General features: G+C 44.2%; 1 protein-coding gene across 7 annotated transcripts in view; it reads left to right on the top strand.

Annotated features, from left to right (window-relative positions):
- Positions 1-25,748, top strand: part of AUTS2 (activator of transcription and developmental regulator AUTS2) — a 794,855-nt gene that overhangs the window by 553,567 nt on the left and 215,540 nt on the right. For all 7 annotated transcript variants that reach the window (XM_064729514.1, XM_064729517.1, XM_064729513.1 and 4 more), the window contains one exon: positions 1,425-1,454. In XM_064729514.1, the coding sequence (XP_064585584.1) occupies positions 1,425-1,454 (30 nt within the window). The remainder of the gene's footprint in view (positions 1-1,424; positions 1,455-25,748) is intronic.

The raw sequence follows: 25,748 nt of genomic DNA, 5'->3' as shown, positions 1-25,748 counted from the left end.
TTCATTTAAAATTAGTTTAAAAATACCTAGAAATAGTTCTTAGCTCTAATTTGTTAGTACATAGCTCAGTGGTGTAGGGAAGGCACCTTTTCACCCCCTGTACTGGTGAAGACAAGGGAAAAGCCAGTGAAACAGAAAAGTTATAATTAAACAACAGACAGAACATGAGTTGATTTGTGCAAATCAAATATGTGTATTTGTGGGAGTATTTGGCTCTGTCTGTTCCCATCCCACTGTATAGTTAACCTTTGGAATTCACAAAATATAACTAATTTCAAAGCAATTTGGTTGTCTTACAAAAATATTCAAAGATGATATAAACACATAAAGATATAAATACATAAGGATATAAGTACATAAAGATAAAAATACATAAAGATAAAAATACATAAAGATATAAGTACACAAAGTACTTAACTGAGTGCTGTAAGAGCCTGACAGTCAGGTGCTCCTTGGGTAGGAAAGCCTGGGTGCCCTGTTTGGTGATGTTTTCCTTGGAAATGTTTGCCATGAGATCTGCATGGCTCAGTCTTGAGTGATACAGAACCTCCAGCTGTAGATAGAAACAAAACAGAAACAAAACAAACCCACAGAATGAGGTGCAGGTACCCAGAATTCAAACCTGTGAGTTCCAGGGTTCCCAGAGTCCTGTTTCCAACACAGCTTTTGTACTTCCAGCAAATGCAAATGTGGTTTGGGTTCTGATGCTTGTCTTTCAGAAATATTGAGTGATCTAGTCCTGCTCTATTCCTACAATAGTAAAACTTATTTAAGAATTGAGTAATGGCACTGGATAAATATCAAGACTCAGCATTTTGTAGAATTGTGATGCCTGGGCTGCTCCCAGAGAGCCTGGGGGGATCAGTGGCTGTGGCACATTCCTGCTTCCCTGTGATCTCTGCAATCTTCACTTCAGCAGCCAAAAGCAAAGGCACAGGGTGACCTTTGCTTGTGTTCCTGGAGCCTTGCAAGGGCTGCTCTGAGTGCTGGGCGCACCTGAGCATCCCCAAGGAGCCCCCGCAGCTGCTGGACTGCAGCAGCATGAGGAGCACTGCTCATCCAAGGAAAACAAAGAAAACCAGCCCTCTGAGACTGATTTTCTTCTTCCCTGATCCAGTTTTGGGGTCTGACTGTGCCCCTGCACCAGCAGCTCCTGTGCCCCTGAGCAGGACTGGCAGAGGGTTTGCAAATGGCTTTGGTGTGCGCAGGGCAGCATTTCCATCATCCAAACACAGAAATGCATCCTCTGCAACAGCACTGGGGGGAATTTCCTCCCATACAGTAACTGACCTTGTTCCTAAAGGTGCCAGGTGTGATGCCCAACATTTGTGAATGTATCACCCATCTTGTTCACAGAAACATTTATCTTCTTTTTGTTGTAGCAAGCTTCTCTTACCTGTGCTTTTTCTCTTTTTGTGTTTCAGTGTGACAGCGACAGTGATCAAGAAGAAAAGGTAAGAAAGAAAATCAGTATGAGAGCAAAACTAATTTATTGGATTCCCTTATTCCTCTTAATCTATTACTTATTCAAAGTTTCTTCTTGGACTAATCTAAAGCATCTCTATACCAAGAAAATTTCTGTCTCTAATTTAATTTTGGAAGAGACTTCCAAGGAAAGAGAATTCTAATGAATATTTTGGAGGCCACACAGTTCATCCTGAAGCATATTGATGCCATGGTCTGTGTGGGTTGTTTATGAACACCAGTCTCACCACCAACCCTTTCCATGGCTACACTTCCACTTGGAAGTTGTAGCAGCAACTGAGTCTGTTGGTAACCCTCACATTTGCACTTCTTAACAGTTATTTAATCACTGTTAGTGCCTGTTGTGCTTCTCTGCAGGCAAGGGCCTGCAAACTCCAACTGAAGTGTTATGGTTGATATATCTGTTTTTTAGAAATAACATTTGGAAACTGTACATTAAGTCAAGTAACAGAACTTGCTGAGCACTGTCTCCATGATTTTGGGTTTCTAAGTGGGAAAAGGGAAAAAATTAATGCTGTAAGAGTCAAGCAATGGTCTCTGATGCTGCCTATTGTTTAGAAGACTAATAGCAATTAAGAACTGGTATCCATAATGATCAATATTTTTAGGCATTATTTTATGTTGTGAACAGACTAACCTTCTTTATTTGGAAAAAACTGAAATAATTATCACAGAAAAACTGGTCTAATTTCTTTATTTCCAGGTTGGATTTTGTGATTTTTATTTGTATGTTGAGCCTTAAGGGATGTTTTGATAATGTAATTACTTTTGCCTCCTCTTTCCTTGGACAAATTGGGGAATGGAAGTCAGGGGAGGGTAAAATAATGTCAGAAAATATTGTTCCTATAATAATGTTGAGCTGGTTGGAGTTTCATGAGTGGTTCTGTTAAGCAGCTCCAAGGCAGGCCAAGAAGAGGAGAGATGACCAGGCTGGTGTGCAGCTCACCCAAAACAGCCAAGTGCAAATATGCTGTAAAATTCAGAGGGAAACAATGAGTACAAAAATCACCTTCCATGAATTTAACCAGTTTTCTACAGGGTTTGTGTAACAGGAAGGAAATTTTCAAACCGTTCTGTATATAACTTGCAAAGCTTTGCCCTTCAGCTCTTTTCCAAGTAGAGGATTTTTTCCTCATGTTTCTTAATAATTTGCTAACTCTGTTAAAGAACTGCTGTTTACTTTGAAATGCAATGATTTTCCTTGCATAAGGGAACTAATCACTGGAGTTAATCAGTGTGACAACAGAAAGGGGAGGTTTTGTTGGGTTTTTGCACAGAATATTAACCTGCACTTTTCAATATGAATTTTTAATGCATTACCATTACATTCCATCCTGTGAAGTGATTATTCATTTTCAGGATGTTCCTTATGCAGAGGAAGATGATAAACTGAATTTCAGCTTCTATGTTTATGGCACCCAGAACTAAAAGTGTAATTTCCTGTCACTGCAGCATTTATGGAGCTGAACCTCTGCCTGTTCCACTCATTTTTTTCTCTTGCAGCCCTCCTGTATAAAAAGGCAGAGGCAGCTTTTGGGGATGGAGGGGAGATGCTGGTTCAGGATGAACAATGCAGAGACTCAAGACTGTACCTCACATAGAACATCCCGGTACTTGTGTGGGCAGGATTTAAAATCCAGATGTGTATTCCATCTCTGTGATCCATATTTTCTGTAATGAAATGGGATTGAGTGCAGGCCCAAATATCCCTAAAAATGTAGTGCTTTTCACATGTGTCAGAACCAGAGCCATCTTTGAGCTCCCCAGCTCAGGCCCAGTTCTGAGGGATGACTGCTCACCCTGGCTTATTTATTCAGGCTGTGCTGGCAGCCCAGGCAAAGATCTGAAGGCCTTGTTCTGCTGTTAATTTGAATTCAGCATATGTAGCCTGTTATAAAATGCGAGACATCATCATTTGAGCAGGTCAAGCATATTCAGATGAAGACAAATGGTGCTTATTTGATTTTCTTAAAATCAGGAAATGAAAAAAGTGCTCTCTGGAGAAATCATGTTCTGCCTGACTTAGATGATAGAGCAAGGCATGTACCCCAGATAAGAACAGGCACTGGTGGCTGGGTTTTATCTCTGAAGGACGGTGGGGACTGTCAGCTCGCTGACATGTGCATTATCCATGTCATTTTAAACAAAGTGACCTGCAGGAAAGTGCACTCTGCCGTGACGTGATAATGGGCTGCTGGATGACAGGTAAAGTACACACTAGAAAGGAGGCTGTGCGTTATTCCTTTATTTAACTGACAAGTAGAAACTTCTTTTCTTCAGACAGGCAGGATCTTTTAGATCTCTTTCAGAAGAGTTTTTGAATTCCTGCTTTAAATAAAATAGCATTTTTAGGACAAAAAGTTCCTGTGAGCACACTGCAGTGGGAGAAGGGAGGGTGGTGGGTCCTGGCCAAGGGAGCATTTCATCAGTGGTGCCCAACATCCTCAGTGTTCATTAGCAGCCAGGAGAGCTGGGGTGCTCAGCAGGGTTGGAGGTTTGAAGATCCTTTACCCAAAGCCTTATATCATGGTGATATTGGCCCCCAGCTGTGGAGCTGTTCTGGCAGTGAATTGACAAATTGCTCTTGGTGGGACCTCACTAGGTGTGTTCTGAGGGCTGTGGAGTTGTGCCCCTCCCAGCAGACACAGAATGTTTGTGGGAAGAGGAGATCTGCTTTCCTTTAGGACTGTCTCTTGCAGATTTCGATAGCCTGTTGTGTACAGAATGCAGGGTTAATTGCTGCACAGCAATTCTCCCCTCACCCTTCAGACAATGCAAAGGAAGCACTTCTGCTTCATTTGGGATTTTTGAGGGCAAACACCCACTGATCCTCCACGGGAGATCCACGAGGGGTAGAAATAATGCACACAGGTACACATTTCTGCTAGAATAAATCAAACCTGGAATCCAGGAAGAATCCAGAGCCTTTGAATGAAACATGGCAGATGAGTGTCAGGAAAGGTGTGTGACAGATGGAGGGGCTGAAGGATGGGCTGGCTGAAGGATGGAGCACTGAGAGCAGCAGCAGCAGGAGCTGGGAGCCTGAGGAGCAGCTGGATGGAGAGGGGTGGCCGTGGCAAAGGCACTGCCTCAGCCTGGTCCTTCTCCCTCACCTGGACCCATCCCTATCTGGCTGATATCACAGCTGATATCTGATCTCTGCTGGGTGATGGCTGTGCCTCCCATCCAGCCTTTAATTGGGAGCCACTTTCTGTCTGTGTCTGCCCTCAAAGGAGACATTTCTGCAGAGCTTTCTCCTGAAGAAGAAACAAGGATATTTAATTGAAACAATGCTGCAGCCCCTGCTTAGCGGTGCTGTAGCTAAGGCTGTGTCAGCATCTCAATTTTAAATGACATATTTTGGGTGGATAATTTGTCTATTTATATAGATTCATGCTCCTTCACTTCAGTTTGACACACAGGACTGGACTGGAGCACTCAAAGTAGACATTTCACCCTCGTGTTGCTGAAAAGTCTGAAGAGGTAGCAGGCATGTCTGTGGAGGGAGAGTATATTTGGAAGACTTGCATCAGAGTGAGAAGCACTAATTCTTAGAGAGATGTCACTTTCCATCCTGGGATCCTTTCAGCAAATGCCACTGGGATTTCTTCCTGAATCAGAAAAAAGTCTGGATCCCAGGGGAGCTCCGATTTTCTCCATTAAAAAGTCTGTCAGTCTTACTCTTTGAGCAGGTCTCCAGAGCTGATAATCTAAAATTAGGGCAAGCTATTGCACAGCTGACAAATTTAAGTGCAACTGTATTAGCTCTTGATATCTCGATACAATCTTATAAATTATACCCATGGTAATTAATACAATATTAAAAACATAAGTGCAAACACAAAGTTTGTCATCTGGAAATCAAAGGAAATCTTGTTTGGAAAAGACATACCAGGGCCTGAATGTGCCAGGGGTTGGCATCTGTTCACAAACCAAAGGGAGGGATTGGGATTGGGATGAGTGGGTGTTGTGCTTGCCAAGGAGCCTGTGCTGGTGGGACTGTGTTGCTTCATTATTGTTCTCTTTGAAAGAAAATTTTCTTCTTTGAAGAGAAAAGCACTGTGCTGTTAAAAGCACTGAGAGAGCTGAAGAATGATCTCTCTTGAATCAGATTATTTTTAATGATAATGCTGATACATCTGATTGCTTTAAATCAGGTACAAAGGATGGCATGGCAAGTTATGGCATGAGAAATACAAGTTAATACCAAGTTAATACCATAACTTGGCATTTCCCATGCCATAGCAGAGTGTATGCTATTTCCCATTATGATACGGGAAATACCATAAACGACTCTGCTATGCCCAGGTAAAAGGGATGGGGATGGCTGTTCTGCACCAAAGCATTCACACCTGCACCCTCTGTATGTTTCTGCACCACTTTTGGCCAATTATTTTGTGTCTGGGCTTTGGAGAGACATTTTGGAGTAGCATTTTGGCAGATGTGTGTCTTCAGTTTATTGCACAGGCTGCATTTCAGTGTTTGGGGGTTAAATAACCACACAAACAAGTGTTTATGTGTTTGTGTGTGTTTGTAGTTCTTCCCAACTTTACAAACTTGACTGATTTAGGTAGTAATAAATACTCTGATAATCCAAAGAGGAACTTGGGAAGGGCCTGCTGAAACCATGTCAGTGCATAGCTCTGGATAAATGCAGAGTTTGCTGGTGATGAACTTCAGGAGCTGTTTCCTCCTGCCCTGCAGAGCTGGAATGTCCCTGCTGAAAGCACAGAGCATCCTGCTCAGCTGGGCAGAGCTGCTCCCTGTCCTGCTCACCCCAAGGCATGGGTAGGACACAGCAAATTGTCCTTTCCAGGGCAGCAGGAAGAACCCAGAACAACCCCCACCACCAGCTGTGCTGGAAAACAGAATGCCAGAGCAGGCAGCAGCTTTGCACAGGGCTGTGTTCTCTCCATTCTGCAAAAACTTTGTCATAAATGGATTAAATGGTGGTGAAATTGCTTTATGCCAGCTTATATACAAATATAATATATATTACATTTTTAAACAGGTGCAATTCACTCTCGTGGGAGCAGTTGCATCAATCTGGGATTTTTTTAGTAGGGTGCTTGGAAACAAAACTGTATTTGGGATATTTTTTCCTTGCCCCTGGGAGGAATGAGGGAAGGAAGAGTTTGGTAGCATTTCAAGGAGGAAAACATCTCCCTGGATGGTGCCAGGCTGTGGCACAGACACAGCTGGGAACCAGCTACATTTATACCACCACAGCCCTGCAGTGCTACAGTAATATCTCTGCTCTTCTTATGGTTTAAAACTCTGCCAGGGCTTCCCTTTGGTGTTTATGCACTGCTGGAGGATAAATAATAAATTACAATTTTCCTAGTCTGAAAAACTTTAGTCATAAAGGGAACTCTGAGCATTTATTGAGCTGTTGAAAGAAGGGCCTGCCATCAGAGTTGGGGTTTTTTCATCCTGTTCCTCACACTTCTCAACCCTAAGTGCAGAGGAAATGCACTACCCAACTCCCCCAGTTCAGAAGGGAGAAGCCAGGTGAAGGTTCAATACAGGAAAATTTGAGTCCAGACACAGAAATGAAATGAAGTGTCAACAAAAAACATCACCACAAAGCTTCACACACTCAGATTGTGAATATCTTCCTATTGAAGTTACTCAAGTCTCTTATTTTATGTAGTATTGGTATTTCCCATGCCATAGCAGAGTGTATGGTATTTCCATTATGGTATGGGAAATACCATAAATGACTCTGCTATGCATGTGTCACATTTAACTTATTCTCCAGGTATCAGAGAATTTCAGGGATTGGAGGAACTGAACTCCTAATAAAACTGTAACAATAATAAAAAAAACCAGACAGGCCTTCATTAACCCCCAGTGAGAAACTATCATTTATAGGAAGATTGACGATTATATTGTATAAGATTGACGACTTATATCATTTATATAGGAAGATTGGGGCTGGTTTATTAGATAAAACTTCAAAATGTAAAGTGTGTCAACTCCAGTCTAGTAAGGAGAGGAGAGAAATTGGTGTGTGGCCTTATGTTGTGTGAGACATTGATGTTTCTCCCAGTCAGGGAACAGCAGGGAACCACTGGAGAAGAGTTCCAGTGGGTTGGGAGGCCCTGAGGTTCCTGAAGGCTCAAAATGGGCTTTATGGAAGGCTGGGGAGCGGCTGGCCAGGCACGTTCAGCCCCTCAGTGCTCCAGCAAGGGCAGAGCATTCTCACAATGGTTTCCCTCAAAAGGAGGGAGCTGCAAACCCTTGGATAGTGGCTACCAACCACCATGTCTGGCAAACAGGGGAAACAGTGCCTGAGAACCCAATTTCCATCAATTACTTCAGGTCGTGGGATACTGCTGTCTTACTGCTTGGCACATATTTATTTTGGCTAAGGGTAGGATTAGAGCCACCATTCCTCAGTATTATTCCAAAAACTATTTCTGCAAAGCTGGGATGTTTCCCACCAGGGCGATTTACCCTGCATATTTGTACAGGTGTTGTCTTTTTAACTCTGCAGAAGGCAGCACCCTCACCTTGCCCCAGGGGTGAAAGATCACCCGGGCTCCCCATGCTAGCCAGGCTCGGGAACTGTTCCTGGCTGTTTAAGGCCCATTAGGAGGGAAGATAAGGCTCCTTTTTATTCATTTGCCGTGCCACACAGCGGGCCCCCGCGGTTAGAGTGGCAATAAAGCGTGTTTGCTGTGAAGGATGCGGCGTTTGCAGGTGGGGCCGCTCCGGGCCGGTCCCGTCCTTTGTCACTTTGTCACCGCTGTCACTGGCACAGGGACCCTGTGCTCCTGCCCTCTCCCCTCCCCCAGCCCCGCTCCCCTTCCCTTTTTCTTTTTTTTTTTTTTCTTTGGTACCCATTTCGTGTAGAAAATTTGTATTTACTTTGGGAGTGTAATTTGTTCCTCCTGGATAATGTGACCCTTAGCGGAGCTGGATCATGGGTTAGTTGAAGTGATATTTTCCGCTAATGGTAGTCGTACATCATTGCTGTCAGCTCGGGTTAGGAGGCAAGCACATTACAGCTCCATTTTACCTCTGCAGGCATCTGGGATTATTTGCCATAACTGAGTATGACATGACCACACTACAGAGTGCATTAAAATTTTACTAGCTGCTCAGGCAAGTTCCTTGGCTCCAGCCTGCCTGCAGGCAGCCGCGGTGACGGATACCCCGGAGCTCCTGCCTTGCTGCACCAAGGATACTCAATGTCAGCGGCCCAAACAGGTTCTGCCCTCCCCAGGGCCTGAGCCCAGCTCCGGGCAGTGAGTAAACAATGCAGAGCTGGGGCAGGCAGGGCAGGTTGGCACTGATGCCCCTCTGAGGGTCCCCGATGCGCTGGAAGCCCCAGCGCTGTCACATCAGTGTCTTGAGACACTGCTCAGCCACCAGGGCTCTAAAAGTGTCATTTGCAGGCTGTCTGTCTCATGGGGATAAAAATAAAACCATTGTATGAAGATTCAAACTGATGGCAAAAAGCATCCAGGGCTGTGGAATGGTATGTGTTAAATGTGTAACAGGCATGGAGCATGGTGCATAGCCAGTATGGAACATGCAAATGCAGCAAATGCTGATGTTATGAGTGTATGCTCATGTTGCACTGGATTTTGTGCTCTGTGCATATGTGCAGAGTCATATTTACACCTGTAGCAGCACACACCTGTGCCCAGTATTTTAATTTTTTATCATTTTTATATAAGCAATCACTGGATTCAAACAGGACTTGAGAATACCAGCCATAGCTTATCTGCATGTGCATTATTTTGCAGCGTGTGTTTTCATGTGTACAGATGCCTGCTATGAAAATCATAGACATTGCTTTCATCGAACATATCTGTTTATATAGATGTACATTATTTGCAATGTGTCTGTTTGTATATATTGACATTCCAAATTAGAGGTATAGCTATACAGAGAAATGTGTGCTGAGGAAACTTGGGGGAGAGGTTAAATTGAACATAGTAGTGGTTTTTAATGCTTCTTGAAAAAGCATAATATATACCCCATGATAATTTTATTGCAGCCTCCTGGTGGTTTTATAAATATCTACAACACACGTCTGTGCTGCCCACAAGCTCTCCTCCCTACAGCAGCACTAATATCTATAATAATTTCAGGGAAAAGGTACATAGTTATAGAGGGTGTTTCTGTAAGGTAAGAGGGATTCTGTGTGTTTGAAATCCTCCAAGCTGGTCTCTCTGTCCTCATTGTGTTGTTCTGTGAATTAGCAGATGGAGGAAGAATGGAAAAACCCCAGTTTTGTTTGTTTAGCTTTTTTGTTTTCTCTTTTGAAGTGTTTAATTGCATTTGTATTCACTGTGAGATGAGAAGAGGGACAGAAGATTGTCTGGGCTCACAGAGTCATGGAATGGATTGTGTTGGAAGGGACCTTAAAGATCATCCCATTCTACCTCCAGAGTGCCCTGAATCCCCACCTTTCCCTGTCCAACTCTCCCATCCCAGGTGCACTCCACCTTTTCTGAAGTGTCCAAGGCCAGGTTGGACAGGGCTTTGAGCACCCTGGAACAGTGGAAGGTGTCCCTGCCCATGTCATGGGGGGAATGGGATGGGCTTTAAGGTCACTTCCAGCCCAAACCATTCTGTTTCTGTGCTCTAGAGCCAAGTTTCAGGATGTGATACTGATTTGCAGGTTTTTTGGTATAACACATTCCTGGCAATAAATATTCCCATCCTAATTGCAGCACTCAGAGCCAAACTTTCTTATATGCCCAAGAGTTTTACCTGTGCCTGGATTGTAGGATTTGATTCTCAGTAGGGGAGGAGAGAAGAAGAGATTAAAGATTAAAGCTGGTGATGTGCTCAGTGCTGTACAAGAAACAGAAGAGACACTTTCAGACATCTCTAAGGATAACATGCAAATTCCTAAAGCCTTCCCAGCAGCTTAGATCACAGTAAGAAAGACATTCCAAATGATAGATAGTTTTGCTTGTTCACTTTATAGTGTTACATCTCCTTTTTTATGTGTAGCAAAACTTTTATCAAAGTGGCTCCGTGAAGGGTGTACGTGGGAATGCCAGGCAAGATTTCACTTTCAGGTGCCACTGGCACAGAGTGAGTGAAATCACAGAGTGGTTTTCTGATCTTGCACGCAGCAAGTTGTGATTTCAGGCTCAGGGAAGATGTGTGTCTGTGTCTGCACACAGTGCATGTGCCCACATGCTCTCTCTGTCCTGAAAGATGAGAATTTTAAACTTAATTTAGAATGTTTGAACTGATCTCTGAGTAGGTTGAGGAGTTCTGTCTGTTATTTCGCACAAGTCTGTACACAATCCACACAGAAGTAAGATGAGAGGTCCTGAAAGGAAATCTGTGTCCTGAAAGGTGCAATTCTTATGGTCAGCACAGCCCCATGGAGCTGCTGTTGGTTAGATTTGAGATTTGGAGCTGTGTTACTGGTATTGATGAGTGGGCACATGTGATCTGTGTGTGTGGAGACAGACAGAAATTCAGTCTGTGGATCTTGGAGTCTGGCCATGGCCAAACATATCTAGGTTATACAAAGTGTTCTTTAAGGATTATATGTTATTCAAGCATAATATTCATATACACTTTATGCTCTTGAATAACATCTGTTTTTCATTACAAATCAGGTTTTATAATCATGTATGAGGCATGCTCCCCATTCCTGAATGTCTGTTCTCACTTTTCCTTGAAAAGGAAAAGGCTTGGGATTGAGAGCTGAGAAGGTGAGACATTTCTTTGGAAGTTTCTTTAGAAAGAGAAGGGAAAAAAATACATACAGAACAAAGTTATGGCAGTTATTTAATGGTTTTAATAGTCTTGGAGGCCACAACATATGTAACCATCTCAGGTTTCTCACAAACATATCCAAGGACAGGCTGAAAACAAGGAGACAGGAAATTAAATGCATGCACTGATGAATTGAGAAGGATTCCAGCAAGGACCATGCTGGTTCTCTAAATACTTCTCTCCATGTGGCTCAGGGAGGGCACTGTGGACCTGGAAGTGGTATAACACAGCTACCATGTCTCTTGGATTCCACAAATTCCCCAGGCAGGGCAGAAGTGAGGAGAATAACACGTGGATTGAATTAGAGTTGGGCCTGCAGGTACCAGCAGAGCAAAGATCATTCTGGGCTTTCATCTTCCCCTTAATCCAGGGCAGCTTTGGCAAAACCTCTCCCTCCCTGCTCCCTTGGGGCACTGCCAGCCAAGGAAACCCCTTGTCCCCAAGGCTCTGCTGCTCTGCCACCCTCCAGTGAGCCCCTGGGTTCTCTGGTGGAAGGAGATGGCTCTGAGATGGCAGAGATGTTCTGGGTCAGGGGTGGCAGTTTCTAGAAACCAGATCCTGACCCTGGCTGGTGAGGTGGGGAGCTCCATGGATGTGCTGGAAGCATCTCAGAAAGCACCACACAGGAAAAGAGGAAAAGCTCCAAACAAGTTTATCTGACAATGGCAGGTTCTGCCAGGCTCCCAGTGTGGGCACACTCCGATGTGGCCACTGGTCTGCACACTGGGAGCTACTGGGGAGCTGGACTGGGCAAGAATTGTCTTTGCTTTGGAAATGAGGGTCAGCCTGTGGGCATTGATTCCTCCAGGCCTTTTTGTGACCTCTCTAAAAGTCTGGAATCACTTGCAGACATTAAAGATGCCTGGTTTGTAATTTTCTTTTAGTAGGAAACACCAAGAAGATCCTTTTGTCTTTAAAAATTGCCTGGGCTTTGTAATTCATGCTGATCTCTCTCCTGAAAATGAACCACTGAATTTCTGGGCTTTGCAGGCTGCCTCAACATCCTATTTCAGCTGACTCTGGACAGGCAGACAATATTAAACAAGGTTGTTCATTCATAACAAAAGCATCCTAATTGAGTTACATTATTACATTAACTGTAGCAATCAGATTGAACCAAATCACTGAGCGATAATGTCATTTTCCAGGGTATCATTTGTAGGAACCAGTTGTCCTGTAAGATGCAATAACTCACTTAATCCTGTGGAGTTTATGGTGACTTATGTATCATATCAAATTCCTTACTTTCAGGGAAAAACTGAGCAGTTAATGCATGGCTGTGAATGTGCAAGTGATGAATTTATAGAGAAACATTTAGCAGATCCTAGACAAACTGAGGAATGAGTGATAGTCTATAATAATCTCAGAGAAAGGGGCTGTTCTAGGAATGGGTAAGACATGAAAGATTTTCAAACTGTGAACTTCTGCCAGCACATGGGTGGCACAGTTTGTTTCAGGGGCTGATAGATGGCTGCTTTATTGGCTCTGAGCTGCCCATGGAGCACAAATCCTCAGCCAGAGACAGGGAAGGAGGATAGAGGTGAATTTTGGACTGTGCATGCCAAATGTTTACAAGCAACCTCATTTAGAAAACTTGGTTTCTGATGGCATTTTTATGTGCTGCCAGGACACTGCTGGGGATTCCTGTTAATGCACTTGGAGATTTTTTGGTTGGTTGGTTCTGCAAAATCATGAGGAGAAGAGAGGAGAGGAGAGGAGAGGAGAGGAGAGGAGAGGAGAGGAGAGGAGAGGAGAGGAGAGGAGAGGAGGAGGAGAGGGAGGAGAGGAGAGGAGAGGAGAGGAGAGGAGAGGAGAGGAGAGGAGAGGAGAGGAGAGGAGAGGAGAGGAGAGGGAGGAGAGGAGAGGAGAGGAGAGGAGAGGAGAGGAGAGGAGAGGAGAGGAGAGGAGAGGAGAGGAGAGGAGAGGAGAGGAGAGGAGAGGAGAGGAGAGGAGAGGAGAGGAGAGGAGAGGAGAGGAGAGGAGAGGAGAGGAGAGGAGAGGAGAGGAGAGGAGAGGAGAGGAGAGGAGAGGAGAGGAGAGGAGAGGAGAGGAGAGGAGAGGAGAGGAGTGTCAGGCTGTTCAGAACAGAGGGATGGGGTGTGGGACAGGCCAGGGTCAGCCCCACTGAGGTCCCCAAGGGGGGCACACTCTGATGGCAGCATTGGAGCCATCCAGCCTTCCAGTTCATCACCTCCTGTGCCCTGCTTTGTTCCTGGCCTGCAGGATTATATTATATATTATTATATTATTATATTGTTATATTATTATATTATTATATTATTATATTGTTATATTATTATATTGTTATTATATTATTATGTTATTATATTATTATATTATTATATTATAACATATATGTGTAATATTATATGTAACATATATTACATATAACATATAATATTATAACATATATAATGGTATATATTATCTATTGTAATATTACAATATTATAATATAATATTATAAATTAAATTAAATTTTGTTTAAAATAAATTAATTTTATTTAATTTAAAATTAGATCTATTGATATATTTACATATTTTAATATACTTATTATAAATCTTTTTTTATTTATAAAATAAATTATTGTTTCTGTAAATAAACCTTCCAGCCCTGTGCAGTGCAGCCCCTGCTCTGGGTTACACTCCCAGGGTCACTCTGCTGATGGTGCCAGTGCCCACAGCAGGGCAGGAGGGCTGCTGAGGGGGGCAGTGTTAGGGGGCACTACAAGGATGGGCAGTTGTATTGAATGTGGCAGAAATCCACAGCATCTTGTACTGCCAGGAGAATACAAACGTGCTGGAAGATGGTAGCTATGATGTTAGTGTGTCCTCAGAAATGCAATGGAAGAGCAGCTCCACCAGACTTCTGCAGGATCACCAAGGAGTTTCTGTTTCTCTCTCCTGGTCCAAGAACAAGAGCAGCTCTGACCTTACTCCTTGCATGGTCTTTGTCTGTGGCTCCATTTCAGTGTAAATATAAAGTTCAAGACAGGAGACATTTGGTAATAGAAGCCTGAAATCCAAGTGATATTCTACTGTTTTTGTACTGCTGTTTCTTGGAGCAGCCCTCAGACACTCCATCCAGACTGGGTTCCTTTGGACCTAGGCACAGGGCAGACAGACAGACAGACATCCTTACTCCCAAATCTTTTGATATAAATTAATGGTATTGTATGACAATAAGGAGGAATTAAATACAAGTAAATGCAAACTTTGAATAGGGAATGGTTTGGGTTGGAAAGGACATTAAAGATCATCTTATTCCTCATGAATCAATAAATCATTCATGTCAGGAAATACAGGTCTCCCAGATGCCATGCCCAGCATTCAGAGTTTTGCTTTATTCCTGGTTTTGGTTTGTTTTATTTCTTAGTTTAGTGGCTGCTGTTGGTGATTTGTGTTTTGCACTTGAACCAGGGCTGTCCCTGAGTGCCAAGGGGACAGGACATGTGGGGTCAGGGTGTTCTCCAGGACATTCTGGAGCCCAGCATTGGTCCCTGGGACCAGAGATCTCCAGGATCCTCTGATGCTGCTTGTTTTCATCCCAGCCACATTCCCTGGGCCAGAAGGCTGCCCTGTGGCAGGTTTGCTCACAGAGCATCTCCCAGGGCTGCTGGGCTGCAGGGGCTCCTGCCTTGCCCACAGCTCTGACAGACCTTGTAGGACTGCTGCCTTTTAGGATTCACCCCCTTAAAACCCACTGTGGGATGCCTGAAGCTGTGACTCTTGGCCCAGAATGTGATTTCTGGGGGTCCTGGGGCAGGAAAATGAGAGGCAAGCACTTGGCACTGTGCATTCCTGGGGTTTTAGCTGATGTAACAACTGGGGAACTTTCCGTGTTTCTTTTCTGTGCCTGATTGATATGTATGGTTACAAAATACTTATTTAAATTAATGATTGTCTTTAAGTAATTTAATGCTTGTTTTTGTTAATGGGAAACCTGACTAAAGAGCTTTCAGTGAGCTGCTGTAGCAAATCATTACACACTCCCTGCTACTTCCTGTGGTCACATTCATCAGAATGGACTCATTGGCTGCTAATGCAGATGCTGCATGTAACTCAGCATAAATTTTATTGTAATTTACCAATAATGAGTGTCCACTTATTCTAAAGTGCTAATGACACAAAAAATGAATTCCATTTGGTTTAGGGGTCACCCTACTTTACAGACACTGAGGAAAATAAAATGGTTTGAATGGAAGGGACCTTAAAGACCCTCCAGTTCCAGCTGGTGCTTCACAGCTCAAAATGGCCACAGTGCTCCAGGGACACGAGCCCAGCAGCATTTCTGCAGGTATTTCTTTAAACACAGGTGGTGTAGGGACTGGTTTCCTTTCTAGATTTAGGGACAAAGGCTGTGTGTCATTTGGGCTGGGCTGTGGGGTGGATTGCATCACTGGAAAAGCAGGAAAGCTGATGCTTTGGACTGCTGGGACAGGGAGAAAAATCAGAGTGACTCCATGAAATAGGCTGAGGGGGCTGAGCTGAGCAGTGCTATGTGGTTTTCCAGCAGGAATAGAGGACTGAAGCTGAAAATGCTCTTTACTCTGCCCTTTTTCACAGGGGAATGGCACATTTCTCTGGAAGTTCATTCTTATTCATAAGACTATTTTCTCTACATAAATTCACTAAGCTTTAGTCAAAACTTCCCACAACCATATTGCTCAATATATAATCTGTTTACCACAATATTTGCCATGCCAGCTAAATACATTAAAAATAATACATAGAAAATTACTGGATGAACAGGAACCAAGTCACACTTAAGTGATGTGTTAAGGATGTTTTGTGAGCAAACAGCAAGTCCTAGAACCAAAGCACCCCCTGTATAACATGTACTTCAAAATGAAGCTTTTCTGCTGGAAACATGAAGCTGTGGGCTGCAGAGAATAACAAGCTGGAGCTGGAAGTGGACAAGAGTAAACGCTTCGATTCACATTGAAATGATTTCTCCTGCCTAGTATAATTTAACCTGCCCACACTGCTAAACTTCTGTATTACACAGTCCTGTCAGGCTGTCAGCAGGAATGATAAGCCTCCTGGAAGCCTCAGCCTGTTACACAGGGAGAACATTCCAGCCTGCATTTCCTTGCACATTTTTAAGACTTTTAGCTTGGTCTCTCAAGTATAAAGAATACCCTACTTCATGACCCCAGCCTCTTGTTAGTTGATAGATGAAATCTTTTCTTAAGCTGAGTCCCTTGTCTATTATGTTTGCAGAATTCAAGGTTTCTCTTTAAGCTTCCTGGCTTACTGCCAGAAGTCCATGGCTTTGTTACCCAAAGAAATTGCCTTTTTATTAACAGGAAGAGGATCTCTGCAATGGTAAAGGTGTCAATCTGCTTCCAGGTGAGGGAGAACAATTTAAAAAGTGTGATCTCATACTTTTGCCACTGCCAATAACTACAAAAGAAAAAATAGCAAAGAATTGTTGTAGTGGTTGGGGCTTTTTTGTTTGACTGGGGTTTTTTTTAATTTGAAAAGCTGGGATATAACATAAAAGCAAAATACAAGATGTAGTAATTTCTGTGTTTAATCTCAAATTATTCATCAGTATAAACTGTAGTCTGCATACCCAGGAAAATGCACATAAATTAAGTTGGGCTTTGGCTTCAATCTCATCTCAAGAACTTGTGCTGTAAAACAAAGAAGGTCCTTTCACATGTACATGTCAGTAAATTGTGTTCTGGAGCACCTGCAAAGGGATGGCTGTGTCAGGAGGAATATTCCCTGTTCCAGGCTGGAACTTGGCCACTGCAATGGCTCAGCTGCTCAGGATTGTGCATCACCACTGATTTCTCTGTGTCAGTTTTACCTCTGCCACCCAAGGGAAGGAAATCAGTCAAGTGAGGCTTCCTAGGGATTCTCATTTAAGAGCTTCAGGGCTTTTTCATGTGACTGCTTCCTCAGGACCCAGCAGCAGAGAAAGATTCCAGGCCACAGCTAATCAGACAAGTGATTCCACTTACCTGAAGTATCAGAACTAGTTAGGAAGAGATCCCTCTAGCAGGAGGCATTCATGCTTATCTGTAGATGTTGTTAAAGCCTTTTTTTCTCTTTAGACTATAACCAGCTACTGCACTTTTCTGAATTTCAGTAAAGATGGAGAATAATTGAGAGGGGTGGAAATAATTAATTTCAGCACCAATTGAGAACCAGTTGCAGTGACAGATACTTTATTTCACCTTTTTGCAGGAATCAGTGTGTAAGAAAACTCCTCAGCACATTTTCACAAGTGCAGAAACATTAATTCACATTTTTAAGAGACTGAGAGGCAGAAGGCCCCAGCAATATGCTGAGCAATAAACCACCACAGGGTTATTTAACTGATTGCTGCCTACAGGAATTGGATAAATTTCTAAGGACATGAAGAACAATGAAACAGTGAAGCAGGAAAAAGGGAATTCAAGATAAAGCACATTTTGAAGAGCTCTTTAATTAGTTACTTTAATTAGTTACAGATTCATATTCTAGTGCGTGTGATTTCCCACCACCATAAAAGCATAATGAAAGATCCCCATGTAAAATGCTCCTTCCCCCACTGTGGAGTGTCTTGCTTTAAAATCCACACTAAGAACCATCACATTCCCTTCCTTCTTTTGCTAATATTGACCTTGTAAGGGGCTAGACTTGCAGTTGTTATAAATCAGTCCAACACTGATTGCTACTGAGCTTTCTTGATTTGCATCAGCTGAGTCTCCAGCCTGAGTGCATCCTCTGAGCATGAAATGAAGACAGAAGTCAGTGCAAAATGAAGTTGACCCTTTCCTTTAATTTGCAGTCAGCGGAGGGGCTCCTGAAATTTGAATTGCCAGGGCTGTGTCATTTGTGTCCCTTGGACAGTCACAGTTCGGGTCACACTGCCTGGCTGAGGCCTGATTGAAAACCTGAGCATGTTTGTTCTTGCCCCATTTTTATATCTGGGATAAAAAATTATCTCAGTGCCCTTGCTCAGGTGTCAGGAGAGTTAACAGGGAAGAGGCTGTGATGGGCAGGGAAGTAAAACCTGCAATCCATCTCATGAACTGCACTTCTCCCTGGCACAGCAAATCTCCCCTGCTCTTGCTCCTAACAAATCCAGCATCTTTTGTACCTCTTTTGCACATTCTAACATGAATCACTTGTAGTTTAAAAGTCTAAAAGAAGGTGATGGCAGTGTAACCACTGTGGTCTGTCATAAGAAGGGTTATGCTATGGCAAATTCATCTGCAGGGGGGTTTGTGTGTCTCTTTTAATATTCAGTAGCCAGCCAGATCTCATCTGATGTTCCCTCTGAGATGTGGGATCCTTTGTGGGTTTGTTACCTTATGTTAAGCATTTCCCAGGAGTGTTGAAGTGCTTAATGCTGAGATATCTTTGTGGTTTTCAGCTCAGAGTTCTGATTGTGAAGACGTGAAGGGAAGAAATGATTGGGAGGATTTGTCACCTGGTTTCATTTGAACAATTGCTTTTCCCCTTGGTCAGATGTGGGACAGAACAGGAATCACCTAAATGTAGATAGATTGCAGTAACACATGACAGTTCTTTATTGGTTTCCATTACCTATGCTGCTCATTTCCCCAGAGGAAAGGGCAGCTAATACTGTATATTTTTTAACATAAACCAAAGGCAAGGATAAGCCAGTGCACATGAAACCATGGCTCTTTATTCTCCATATGCACTGAATTGAATTGCAATTTCCTCCTTTCATTTTCTGCCGGCTCTCTGCATGTCAGAGCAGCCAGGTTTGTTTGTAGTCCTTCCCCAGCAGATGATCACTGAAGGCCCACAGGTAATGAGTGGACACACGTGGAGCAGTGCCAGGGTTTTCAGGCACAGCTCTGCTAATGAATTGATGGTGCTACAAAAAGGCTGGGGGCAGCCAGGCCCCCTCTGGGCAAAAAAACTTTTGCATGCTCCCATTTCAGCTTATTGCAAACCCTTTCTGTCTCAGTTGTAGGTATTTCACACCTTTATTTAGATATTTCTTTCAGCCTTCTCATTGTATCCATATATAAATTCAAGATCTGTGTATCTGAGGAGCTCACAGTCAGTGCTTTCCCTTTGCAGGCACCAAAATTGGGCTTCTCCCTTCAGCACATCATTACCAGGTGGAGAAAGCAGCATTTGGGAAAGGTTTTCAGAGGTGCCAGAAAGAATATGAGGTCTCAGTGAAGGAGGAGCAAATCTGTGTCCCATTTTCTCCTTTTCTGTCTCTATTTTCCTCCTTTTTTCCCCTCTCTCCTTGTTCCCCCCCCCTCCCCTTAACAGGTTTCCTAGCTGTTTCTTTGAATAAAAAATTAATAATGGCAAAAGCTTGTAGGTGGTCCCTGGGGTAGAATAGTGGCTAAGGATGTAAAAGAATGATTTGAACAAACAGTCTCAGGAGGATAAATGAAGTGCTATGAGTTCTGTAAGTAAAGGGAAAATATATATAACTGAAAATATTTGCCTAGTTAAGCAACTTCTATAATAAAACTTTAGCCACAGCATTAGCAGCTTGAAATGGATTTTTAAGCCCAGACAATCTAGGAGACTATATTTAATTTTCTTAATAGACATACAATGTTGAGACGTCCAGATCACGTGAATTCTGAAGGACAAGGGTATTAGATGGCATTTGGATGCCTGGAGATATAAATAAGTTTCCTATGGGATTTTTAGAAGGGCATAAGCAAATGAGGCAGCCCAGCTAGTTTTGATTTTAATGGAGCTGCATACCCAACATGCTTCTTGTGCCTCCTCCTTCCTGCAGGGATTTACCTTCTGTAGCACAAGGCAGTTTAAAGTGATATTTGGAAGTCCAAGTCACTTTGCTTATAGCAAATCTACCCCTGAGCTCCTCAGAGCTGTGCTGACATCCTGGAAATTGGAAACACAAGTCCAGTTCTCTGCCATGGGGCATGGGTGGCCAAGCTGTGCCAGCCCTGCCTGCCATTCCCTGCTCCAGCCTCTGGAGCACAGTCCCTACAGCTCAACCAGCACAGCCTGGGCTGGCTGACATTGAACAGACATTAAATAAGAAACTACTTGGATTTTCCTAGGCTGCTATGTGTAATGCATTGCTGCAGAGAGCTCCTGATTTTAATATAAAACCTGATTTAAATATAAAATATTTGTATTATATAAATTATATATATAACATAAATATAAAATACTTATATAATATATTTTAAATATAAAACCTGGGAGCAGGAGGTTTGTACGGCTCCCACTGCTCCATGGTTTTCTGTGCTCTGAAGGATCCTGCCCCTCTCTGTCCCAGTGACCTTGCTGTTGTGTCCTGGGGACCTTCTGAAGGATTTCTGCCAAACTGCAAGAGCCCCAGCCACCTCCCAGCCCTGCTGACTGATAATCTTGGAAGGGGCAGTGAATTGGTGGGAGCAGGGCTGGAGGCAGGAGCAGGGCCCCTCTTACAGCCCTGCTCTACAACATCCTGCCACTGCATCTGGGCTCAAAGAGAGGGAGCACCCCACCTTCTACTCCTTTTGTTCCTCCCTTTGTTAAGTAATTAATCTCATTCTGCTGAGATAATTTTTTCTATTAAAAGGGGAAAAAAAACCTCTTCAGTCAAAACAACATTTGGGGGAGAGGAGAAGGGAGGGGGAGAGGAGTCCTCCTCACAGTTTGTTAATTGGTTCTTTCACCTGACAGTAGTTTGTGTCAATTAACTTGATACTCAGTGAAAGTGAAATTAATCCACCTGGGTCAAAAGCAGCTATTAATTTTTAATCAAAACAAAATGCTCACTCGACAGATTTGTAGCTCCACTTAGAATAAACAAGATACGCATGAGGTGGAACGTGCCACGGGCTCCTCTCCTCCCAGGGCTCCTGGGGATGATTCCTTTCCCTCCTGCAAAGGGCAGGGGTGAGGCCACTGGGCTGCTGGTGGCAGGTGTCTCCCAGAGGCTGTTCCCTGCTGGATGTGCATCTTTCCCCAGGGAGTTTCCCCCTTGTTGTTCCCAAACCCTTCCCACAGTGGGTGAGGGCGGCAGGGACTGTGGGTGTGGGACATGCTCCTCCTTGCCCTGCTGGGCTCAGGCCATCCCTCCCTGTCCCTGCTCTGGGACACCCCCAGACACAGCTCTGTGACACACGGGGCACCCCATGGCACCTGCAGCCCCCAGAGCCTCTGCTCTGTGCTGGCAGGGGAATGGGACCCTCATGGAGAGGAGCCTCCTCCATGGAAGGCAGCAGGGAGCACAAAGCTCTACCAGGATTTCTTCTGTCTCATGCACTAAAGCAATGAGGGAAAAAGTCCCATGGAAATTGTTTTGCAGAAACCCACAGTACTCCAGGTGGCTGGTCAGTGTGTTCAGATTTATCTAAACATAGGCAGAAGCAGAAATTTGGAGGTTGCTTTTGTGCATGAGATGCATAGGGAATAATAATGCATTGCTATTAATGCTATTGCCTTGCTATTAATAATGGCCTGGGCCAGACCTAGGCCTTAGTTCACAGGACCCTAAAATGTCCTGAGTGTGAGGGGACCCCCAGGATCATCCAGTCCCACTCCTGGCCCTGCCCAGACACCCCAACAATCCCACCCTGGGCATCCCTGCAGCTCCTGGAGCTCTGGCAGCCTCGGGGCTGTGCCCATTCCCTGGGCAGCCTGGGCAGTGCCAGCACCCTCTGGGGGAAGAGCCTTTCCTGAAATCCAGCCTGACCCTGCCCTGCCACAGCTCCAGCCCTTCCCTGGGTGCTGTCCCTGTCCCACAGAGCAGAGGTGGCAGCTGTCCCTTGGGAGGAGCTGCACTCCCTGATGGGGTCTGAGTGTCTCCTCTGGTTCAGCTGATGAGCTGAAGGAAGTTGAGGTGAATTAAGCTTGAGGTATGTACAGAAAAACCAACTTCCAAATCTCCTAAGGTGGTTTAAAATTCCTCTTTTCTCCTCTCTGTCTCTCTTTTGGTCTCTTCTTCTTGAAAGCTTCTATCTCTGTGAGACTCAAAGGGAATGAAGTAGGAATCCCTGCACTTGGCTCTGTACTGAGCATGCAGCAGCAGCTCTTTAGGGCTCTGAAGAGCAGATTCTTTGGGTCACACAAAGCTGGTGGAGTAAGTGCAGCCTGAGGGGCAGAGATCCAAGCAGAGCTGGGTTCCTGTTCCATGTGTGGCACAGGGAGCAGCAGAGAGGAAGAGTCTCTGGTTTGTACCTGCAGTGCAAAGGCCAAAGATAGTTAAAAAAAATATATTTGACATTGATTTTGTGGCCTGACTCAAAGTGCTGGAGATACCCACATGCCCCAAGTCACCCTGCAGGTGCAGCTTGCCAAGTGAATCCAAAAGGACCCAGTGGGACAGCCCAGCACTGCCAGGAGCCCTTGGAGAGGCTGATTGTGGTTCTGCAGGCAGCTCAGCTCACCCCAGCTCTCCTGGAGATGACAGATGGAAGATTAATAATGAACTGGGAATAAACTGTTCTTCAGAGGTCCAGGAGGGCATTCCCACGGGAGCTCTGCAGCTGCTCTGCCGTGGTGGGAGCTGTGTGGGGGATTTCTCTCTGCCCTGAGCACCAGCTGTGCTGCTGGGCAGGGGGAGCAGCTCACTGGGGACTGACCCTGCCCAAGGGGAGCTGGCAGTGGTTGGCATCTGTGCTGGCACTGCAGTGAGCAAGCACTGGGAGGCTTTAAATGAGGAGGTGTCAGTGCTGCTGCACCCTGCAGTGCCTTGGTCCTGTGCTCAAGCAGCTCACTCAGACACCTACACTCACTTTCTCACTTTCTCATTACTTTGTAGACAATAAAAGCAAAATATTATCTGTTGGTTGTCAAGGTATCAAGCCTTAGAGGGGATTTTTCCCCCCTCTTTTTTTTTTTTCTTTCCCCAAGTAGTATCATGTCTTGGGATTTTTAGACACTAATTGGATTTTTTTTTTTTTTTACCGCTGTGAGTATTCTTTTGTGAGGTGAACCTGTCTGCACACCAGAGTGCTGGGGGCCATTTATACCTGTGCAACTTATTACCTACTCCTGCACTGATTTAGCCAAATGGATCAGAACAGTCCCTCCATCTGCAGTAATTCATTAATCAACAGCAGCTCACACTCCTCATGCAGGGGAGCCTGATCTCATGTGTGATGCTGCTCTTTCAGGTGTTCCTCTTTCCAATATTGTAATTAAAGGAAATCTGACCTATGTGCTGGAGTTAATAGATATTTTTATTACACATGCTCCAAGACATAAAATGGTTGCTCGTTTTCCTTCTCTTCCAGCTCTGTCTGTCTGGTCCACTTAGCTGCCAGGATTGCCTGGAGAATGTGTAACCTGGATTATTGTTAGGATTCTAACAGAAAGGAATATATTCTCCAGTGACAGGGAGAGGCAGGTGAGTGACACAGGAGTGACAGCTCCTCCCATGTCACATATGCAGAGGATATTAATAGGCAGCAGCAAGACAAGGATGTGGTTCAGAGCACACAGGGGCTGTGTCTGTCAGACACCAGCAGCAGCAGAACCAATAACAACAACTTCATCCAGCCAGACAGATGAGCTGGAACCTGCCATGCCCTTGATGCTCTTGGGGAAGGTGCCTCAAAAGCTGCAGTGAGCATGAACCACCTGGCACTGATCATCTCCTCATTGCACAGAGGAGATCTTGGTAGCCAAGGGAGCACAGAGCTGGGATGTCCCATGGGTGCTCCATCAAAGGGGACCTGCCAGGAGATGTAGGCACTGCTTCCTGAGCAGCCCTGGGTGCTCTTCCAGGTGCTTTCCAGGCTGATTGTGCCTTTCCAGCCTCAGCTGCTGTGTTTGTGTGGCACAGAGGGTGGCAGCCCTCAGGAACTGCTCTGCACCTCACCCTGTGTTACTGCCCTTCAGCCATTCCTTCTCATTCCTTCTTCACATCTTTGTATTCTTTTTTTGTCCTTTTAATCATTCCTGTAACAAAGAGTGAGGTTGATAGAAAGTGTGATGCTCTGACAAGTGGAAGCTTACATTTCTGATGAGTTATTTGTATCTCATGTAAATATGTAATCTATTTTTTCCATTTCAAGTTAATGTAATTTATTTGCAGAGAGATTAGGGAGTTTGTCTGAACTCAGGGAGGAAGTTTGGTGTTCTGAGGCTTAAACCTTCATCATCAGAAATGTTGTTCCTCCTTTGCTCCAGCTCATAACAACCACATCAGGTGCTCAAACCAATAAAATGCATCCACACTGAAGCCTGTCCCAAGTCTAATCATATCTGTGATGACTTGGATGCAGGCTCTAGCTGGGGATTAATGACTAACTGCCCTTAATGGGCCTCAGATCATCAACTGCCTCTCTGTTGGTCATTAATCCCCAGGAAACAGCCCGTGCTGAAACTACCATTGCTTAATTAGAACATGGTTGGCCAGTTGCTGCACAGCCCTGGCTGTGGCTTTGGGGGAATAAAGGGAATAAAATGGCTTTATGAACCTGTTGAGTGTCAGATGGACCTTCTGCCATTCTCCATGTGTCTAGAGACAGCATCCTCAGGGACAGGTTGGAGGGCAGGCTGCCTGAACCTGCCTCTTCATTGTTGGACCCTTTTTCTGGCTCAGGACAGTTCTTATTTCATTTCAAGGCAGAGAATCCCACATTTCCTTTAGAACTGCTGGTAAGGTCTAAATGGCAGTGAACTGTATTTTTTCAGAGATGGTGAGAGTGTGTTTTTAATGGAAAATGCCAGGTTTAAGTCACCTCATTTCCTGTGGTGCAATAGCAGGGGTTCTCCCCTCCTTCCACATTTTGTGTTTATTCATTGCATTTCTCTTGCTAGTCTAGAGCCATAAGGGAAATACATTTCACATGTAATGTTCTGAGGAGAATAAAAGATATTTTAATCCTTAATCCTTTCCTAGTTTGGATAAACATCCATGTGATCCTCCCTTACCTTAAGATATGGAAAACTCTTTTACTTTTCAGAAGTCTTTGACCACTGTTTGTTCAAGCCCCAATTTGAAGAAGATACTTTTTCAGTGGCAATATTAATTAATCATCCTGTCCCAAACAGCATAACCCTGCTTGTACATGCTCTGAATGCGATCCAAAGCCCTGTGAAATATTTCTTTTCAGTGGGTTTGGATCAGGCCCTGGAAGCACCTGGGTATGATGAATGAAGCTCCACTCTGCTGGGTATAAGGCTTGTGCTGTCCATGGGATTTGTTGTAATTAAGTTTATTCTTCCTAACCTCAGGCTGATCCCTTGTTTTGATGGCCTGTGCTGCTTTGCTTCCCATTATCCATGAATAGTGTTTGATGCCAGAACAGAGGGAGGAAGATGCTTTTTCCTCAGCCTCATGTGAGATTCTGAATATTTAGACATCTTTAGAATATACTACACACATTCCACTTTTACAAGGCCAGTGTAACACTCCCAAAAGTTTGCTGAATTCCAGGATGTAAGCAGAGTCCTCATTACCTGTTTTGGATCAGCCCTGATGGCCCCAGAGCTGCACACTCCCTCCCTGGGCTGTTTATGAGCAGTAGCTGTGGCCAGGTCACTGAGGATGGAGCACCATCAGTCTCCACACAGCCTCTCCACGGGTCTGGCTGCTCA

Source organism: Zonotrichia leucophrys, chromosome 19 (genome assembly GCF_028769735.1).
Source record: "Zonotrichia leucophrys gambelii isolate GWCS_2022_RI chromosome 19, RI_Zleu_2.0, whole genome shotgun sequence".
NCBI lineage: Eukaryota > Metazoa > Chordata > Aves > Passeriformes > Passerellidae > Zonotrichia > Zonotrichia leucophrys.
The sequence above is the reverse complement of the archived record's forward strand: the minus strand, read 5'-3'. Positions and strand labels throughout refer to the sequence as shown.